The 7,215-nt window shown below is 33.6% G+C and overlaps 2 protein-coding genes across 2 annotated transcripts; both read left to right on the top strand.

Annotated features, from left to right (window-relative positions):
* The first annotated feature begins 3,052 nt into the window (after nt 1-3,052).
* On the top strand, nt 3,053-3,657 carry LOC107766703 (uncharacterized). The gene has a single exon (XM_016585542.2). The coding sequence runs from the start codon at nt 3,145-3,147 to the stop codon at nt 3,532-3,534; it is 390 nt and encodes a 129-aa protein (XP_016441028.1). The 5' UTR covers nt 3,053-3,144; the 3' UTR covers nt 3,535-3,657.
* A 1,592-nt stretch (nt 3,658-5,249) lies between these two features.
* On the top strand, nt 5,250-5,711 carry LOC142164960 (uncharacterized). Its single transcript, XM_075223627.1, has one exon. It carries the CDS (start codon nt 5,250-5,252, stop codon nt 5,709-5,711), a length of 462 nt encoding a protein of 153 aa, XP_075079728.1.
* The last annotated feature ends 1,504 nt before the right edge of the window (nt 5,712-7,215 follow it).

The following is a 7,215-nucleotide window of genomic DNA, read 5'->3' as shown; positions in this document are numbered from 1 at the left end:
ACTTAAAAAAAAGTTCCCGACAAAAAATTTTCAATATATATTATACACCTTTAAAATCCTAGCGGTATAATTTTTCGATGAATTGACCACCCTTACCAGCCAAAATGTAGCTTCGCTCCTAGTACTACTATGATTATCATAATTTGTAAGGATTGAGCCAAAATTTAAACTTTACATGTCTTCTAATTAATCTTAAGATAATAATATTACATGTTAATAACTCGATTATTTATTTAACTTTTGTCCATAATTAGTAGTAAATTTTTTAATATAGTTATAGAATTTGAACTAAAACTATTAGGTTCGCGGAATTCGTATCCTGCCTTCTAATTCCGTCTTCCGTCCCAAATAATTAGCCTACAAAAATGAGTTCAGTAATTAACCTATAGGCTAGAGAGCCAGTGGCTGTGGGTGAACCCGTTGGCTAAGTTTCTCTTAAAAGTGTTGCGGTCCACTGGTTAGACTGTGGCGAACCCATGTACAATGGTGTGCGTTCACGTGACCTATAATAGCCAATTTGGCTAAGCTTCTAAAATTATTTTATTTTGACAAGTAATTTTCTTAAAAAATATATTTGACGATAATTAGTTTGTGGCTACTTAATTTAAAAAATACTTTTTTTTATACACAATTAATTTCTCAGTCCCTCTAGTTGGGTGGGCGTCGACCGACTGTTCAGCCCGATCCCTCTAAAACTTATAGAAGAATTAACCCAAATAGCAGTTCACCCAATCGTTTAAACTAAAAATAGCCCATGGAGGTATAACATATCCATAATTTATGTACTATATGTGTATAATTATATATAAATAATGTATTTTATGTATATGGTTTGAAAAGTAAACAATGAATGTGACCGACTATTTATGTAAAGATCCCAAAATTTTACGTGACTAGCATTCATTCGCAAATCTTGTATTGAAATTGAGACGGCTCAACCTTGGAAGCTAATTCGCGTGTAGGCAGCACGTCGCACCGTTGACTCTATTTATTCATTAAATTTTCTTTATTTCATTTTCTATTTTATATAGGCTTGAACATCAACTAGTGTTTGACCAAACCTATAAAAAGTGCTTATAAGTGTATATTTTTCTTAAAATTTGGAAAAGTTATTTTTTTTGTTTCTCAAAAATTGTTTATGTTTTTACTCAAAATTAGTTTTTCTTTCTAAAAATTTGGCCAAATATCTTTAACTTTGAAAAAGATATTTTTGATCAAAAAAATACTTTAACTTAAAAAAAGCTTGGCCAAATAGACTACTAGCTATGTGAACTCGTATAATAATGATAAATCTACTATGAGAACAAAGCTAAATAAAAAGTGGCAGAGTTCATAGGATTAACTCTCAATTGTGCAACAAATAGTGTAACATGTTCCTTTTATTTTAACTTTCTTTTTTATTTTAACTTTCTTTTGTTAAAAAAAAAAAAGGTTGTGAGAAGCACCTCAAATTTATGATGCTACTAGTTAAATTGCCCATTTTTTTGCACGGTTACAAAGGAAACAGTAAATTTTTGATATGATCCCACTGTAATTTTAGCCAAGGTATAACAGATGAAATTTTCATATATACACCATATCAATTATAACAGGACTAATTTAGTTTAAAGTTAAAACAAAAACAACAATTTTTGTCTGATAATCGATTATGAACTTCACTAATTTTAAAAAAGAAAACATTCAAATTTGTCATTGTACTATTTAAAATTGTTCAATTTTTGTCATTTGTTTCACTTTTGAACTTTTCACATCCTTTTTGTTAATAAATCGTACGTCTTGTATTTGCTTTTGCCATTATCGGAGCTCTAGCAAAAATTACTCCACGCTTCAAAAAATATTCGAAATTGTCCCTTGACTTATAATTATAATTTAAAATTACACTTAGATCGAAACTCCGTTAGAAATCAAGAACAAAAAATAAGATTTTTTTCTAACTACATGAGTAATATTAGATCAAAATTACCCCTCAGCTTCTTATTTTACTTTTATGATTACACTACTACAATATGGAAGAGGGTTTGTAGCAAGTTAAGGTTTAGATATTCCAAATTATTGCGCTTTTAAGGGTGCGTTTGATACAAAGGAAAATATTTTTCTAGAAAAATATTTTCTTGGAAAATGAGTGATTTTATCACTTATTTTTTCTTACTTGGTTGATGAATGAAAAAAAAATCAAAAAATATTTTATAGTGTTTATTTATAGAGTAAAAAATATTTCTTAAGAAAATAATTTTTTATACTACACTCCGTAGCATAAAAAATTATAGAAAGCAAATACTCTTCAAAAGTACTCTATGAAAGAAACCAAGAACCACAAAACTTTGTTCTAGAGTGGAAGGTTAAGGTCCATAGTTGGAATGGGTGATTGCCATATTTTTTGGTGCAATTGACCGCAAAATTATGGGAGAATGACACAAATAGAATCATTTGGTATTATTGTTTAAATTTTGATCTCAATACGAAAATTTTTAGGAAAATAGTCTCTAATTAAAATTCTAAAGTATTTTGGTCATAAATTCTTGGTCAATTCTTATGGCGATTCGGCAAAATTTTGACGGTTGCTATAATTTTATAAGGTATGGTGATTCTCGCAAAAATATAACGATTGCCATATTTTTGGTGCAATTGACCAAAAATTCTGACCGACCACTAATTTTTTTTGCATTGTAACCAAAAATTCTAGTGATGATCAGAATTTCTAGTTTCAAAATTCTGACCAATATGCTTTAAAATTCTAACTCAAGATTATTCTCCTAATTTTTTTTTAAAACAAGACTAAAATATAAACGATAATTTAAAAAAGATCCCTCCAGCATCATTTCCAGGTTAAAAATTACAGAAGTGACGGGAAAGAGACCTGCGTCCCACAAATTATCCAAAAGATGGAAGTTTCTACAAAAATCTACCCTTTTCTTTTTAGCCAAAAGTTTCAAAAATAGCCACAGTCCTTTCCAGAAATGTCCACATAAAGTTACTAGCAGAACCTTCTAGCATGTCCAGCACCTTCCAACATCTAATCAACACAAAAACTATATATATACAATCAAACCCTCTACTAATCCCCAGCCTCACCAAATTAAATAGAAAAAAATTCAGTTCATTCAACAAGAAATACAGTTCCCTAGCAGTAATTAAAGCAGAAAAATGAAGCCAGTGATGCAGGAAAACAAGGAGAAAGTTGACACGAAAAACGTCGACAAAATTAAGTATATAGAAAGAAAATTAACAGAAAAAGGAGTGCAGAGATTGGAAAGACATCCAGCAGATGGGCTACCATTGAAACACGGTCCAAAAAAGGGCCATGGCGGAAAGTTTACATGGGAAGGACCTGATAAGGAAGCGGAAAATGAAATGGAGCCAGCGCCGCCGGCATTGGACGAGAAGGATCCGAACTATGTGGATGAAATAGCAGAGGAAAAGTTGATGAAAGAGGAGGAAATTGGAGGAGTTGTGGTGGGGAAAGTTGAAGTGGCAAAAGTGGCTGAAGAAGGTGTTGCTAGAGTTGAAATTGATCCTAATTTGAAGGTTAATTAGATTTGTTGATTAAAGATTAGTGACTTGTGTAATTAAGGAGAGAAGTGAAAATGATGTGAATCGTGTTTTGTTTCATGTAATGTAATAATAAGTACAGTTTTCTTTGCTAATTTAATCGAAAAATCATTGCCCCTTTTCACTCACTACTCTCTACCTTGACCACTCAATAGATCTAATAACGAAATTGCAGAAAACACTTAGGACTACTTGGACTTTGAGTTCTTTTATAGGGACTTTGAGGGAAGAAATTCAAAAATAGCCAGATTTACAACTTTCAAAAATAGTCCATTTTTAAAAGTAATCGAAATTTAGTTACTTTTTATGTAAAAATAAATTTGAGCGAAAATACTGTTCAAAACCTGGAAAATACGTCAGTATATTATATTGGAGTTTTAGCATAAGTATGCTTGAACTCCAGCATATTATATTGAAGTTTCAGGATAAGTATGTTGGAACACCAGTATAATATGATGGAGTTCCAGCATAAGTATACTGGAATTCCAGCAAGTATAATTGTCCAGTATAATATACTGGAGTTTGGAGCACCGGTGCTCCGGTCTCCAGTATATTATACTGGAGTCAACAAAGTATACTGGTCCAGCATAATATGCTGGAGTTCATACACAAGTGCACCGAGCTCTAGTATATTATGCTGGATCGGTTTCTGTTGCAGCAAAATAGTGGCTATTTTTTATTGACTTCGTAAATACTGGATATTTTTTAATGACTGGTTCGAAAACTAGCTATACCGTGATATTTTTGTGATATTTTACGACTTTGAGTTCTTTTGGATCTACAAATTGATCTTTTAAGTATAAATGTTGGGCTTAATGGGTATCTTTATTTTTATTGGGCCATACAAAATTGGGCTCGCCCAGAACTTTCAGACAGTTACTATTCATTCGATCGAAAATTATTATGGGTTTTTATTTTTAAAAAAAGTCTGTTCAGCGTATTGTAAATATTGAATTCGAATGAATCCAAGCACTCGCTCATCCCTATTTGACTATTTCAAGTTATGTTAAGAAAAACCAAATGTTCCAACGAAACCTACAATTCTATTCACTTCCAACTTTAATTAAAATTATAAAATTGAGCCTCGTCGTCATTTATTCTCACGCAAGTAGAGATGAATTAAAATTTTAATTTTTGGTCAATTTTTATTACCGAGTCACTCCACTTATTTTTAGCCGAGGGTCTTTCGGAAGCAGCCTCCCTATTTCTTCAGAGTAGGGTTAAGATCTGCGTACACACTACTCTCCTCAGACCACACTAATGAGATTTTACTGGATCGTTGTTGTTGTTGTTGTATTTTTAAAGCACACAAATGTTTACTTTATCCATCAAAAATATTTGGTTCATCACTCCTTTAAAGGAGAAGTTTTATTGTGTGCCTCACACAACTGACATTAGTTGTTATACTTCTGAATTCATAAAAATCTGGATTCATAAAATTGTGAGACAAAAAAATACCTCATACCAACTAGTGTCAGTTGTATGAGACGCAATAAAATTTTCCTAACGTGAAACGTGGCGAGAACCCAAAATCACAAAGTGTCAAACTCTATTTCCTTCACAAAGTTACACGTCGCTCCTCACCGCTCACATTTTCTTATTCAAACTCGTGCTATAAATTTTTTACTTCCTCATACAACAAACACTTTCATCTTAAATTTTCTGCTCAAACATTGTCCAAAAAAAAAAAAAAAAAAAATATGAATCCTATAGACGATAAGAAGGAAACAGTGACATTTCGAGCAGTAAGCCACGACGAAGAAGGCAAAACAAAGGTAACAAAACACCAAGTAAACACACACAACATCGAAACCCTAAAACACGTAGAAAAAAAACTCATAGACAAAGGTATACACAGAAAAGACCGACGTCCAATAGATGAAATTCCTTTAACAAAACAGCCAAAATCAGGGCACGGTGGGAAGTTTACATGGGAAGGACCAGAAGATATGATAGAAAATGAAATGGATGGTGCACCAATGGCTATAGATGAAAATGATCCAAATTATGTAGATGAGGAAGAAGAAAGGAGAATATTAAGAGGAGAAGTTAGTGGAGTTGAAGGTTTGGTTATTGGAGAAATTGATGTGGCTAAAGTTGCAAATAATGAAGGTGTGGGAAGAGTTGATGTTGTTGATCCTTTTTTGCAAACTAATACGTAAGGTTTTATTTAATGACTTGTCAACTTAGGTAATTTGAGAAATTGGAATAATTATGGTTATGAAAGTACTTGGTCTTAACTTTGTTTAAAATTGAAAGTTTAGTGTTGTGTATTTCTCATATGAAGATGATATCAATGCATGTTCTGCTACAAATTTTTTTTTTTTTTTTTTGGGTCGAAGGTAAGTTAGATTTATTTGTTTTTCCCTTTCTTTACTCAAAGATGAACATGATTTCGATGGATTTTGTGCAAAAAAGCAAGTTATTAATATGAATAAAATAAAATCATAAGGAAGCTATTCAATAACAAGGGGATGTAGCTCAGATGGTAGAGCGCTCGGTGTTCAAAAATAGTATGTTATAATGGTCCAGCATACTATACTACTGAAGTTTAGAGCATCGATGTTCTACTCTCTAGTATATTATACTCGATCCAGCAAAGTATACCGGTTCAGCATAACCTGGAAGTTCATCTCGGTGTTCAAAAATAGTATGTTATAATGGTCCAGCATACTATACTACTGAAGTTTAGAGCATCGGTGTTCTACTCTCTAGTATATTATACTCGATCCAGCAAAGTATACCGGTTCAGCATAACCTGGAAGTTCATATACAGGTGCATCGAACTCAAGTATATTATGCTGGACCAGTCTCTATTACAGTTGTAAGCACGTGATTTTTGATTTTACGCGACAATCGCTCCAAAAGAATTAAAAATGTATGTGTCATGCGTAATTTAAACCATGACCCGTTTGTTAGATGGAAAATTACAAAAATACGCATTCCTTTCTTTTGTTCTGATTTGTTGCCTTGTTTAATTTTGCCTACTTTTAACATTTTTATACGCGTGAAATAAATACGTTAAGTGTTAATTAGTGGTGCATAGTTTTATTTAATTAGGTTGTGTATTTAGGAAATTAGAAATAAAGAAAAAGAAGACAAAAATTTGTTGTAAAATGAATTTGGGCCGTGCCCATTTCAAAATCTGGAACCCAAGCAAATAGCCCAGTCCACCGGTCCACACAGCCCACTCCCCAGGCATCAAAACGACGTAGTTTAACACCAAAACTACGTCGTTTCAATGCCAATCCATCCCAACCATTCAAACCAAGCTGATCCAACGGTCCGGATCTCTCACCCATAACCCCATTTGCCCGACCCGTTACCCGAACCAACTCTGCCCCTAACACTTGAAACGACACCGTTTCCCTCAAGTGGAAGGATCTTGGCCCTTCGTCATGCCTTAATCAACGGCTGAGGTCCATCCACTCACTCCATATATAAGCTGCACCTCATACCCCACCCCCTATCCAATACCCCAGCCTCGTCGTCTTCACCCAAACCCACAAACCCTAGAGCCGCCCCTGTACTCCTCACCATGAAAAACCGGCGGCATGAACGTCGGTGACCTCGCCCTGAACACCATAGAACCCCCTCACCACCCTGAACATAGACCTGTTAACCGTTTAGTTCGAATCACCCTCCAGGTCCTCGAATCTTCATTTG

The sequence above is a fragment of the Nicotiana tabacum genome, chromosome 10, assembly GCF_000715075.1.
Source record: "Nicotiana tabacum cultivar K326 chromosome 10, ASM71507v2, whole genome shotgun sequence".
NCBI classification, from domain to species: domain Eukaryota; kingdom Viridiplantae; phylum Streptophyta; class Magnoliopsida; order Solanales; family Solanaceae; genus Nicotiana; species Nicotiana tabacum.
The sequence above is the reverse complement of the archived record's forward strand: the minus strand, read 5'-3'. Positions and strand labels throughout refer to the sequence as shown.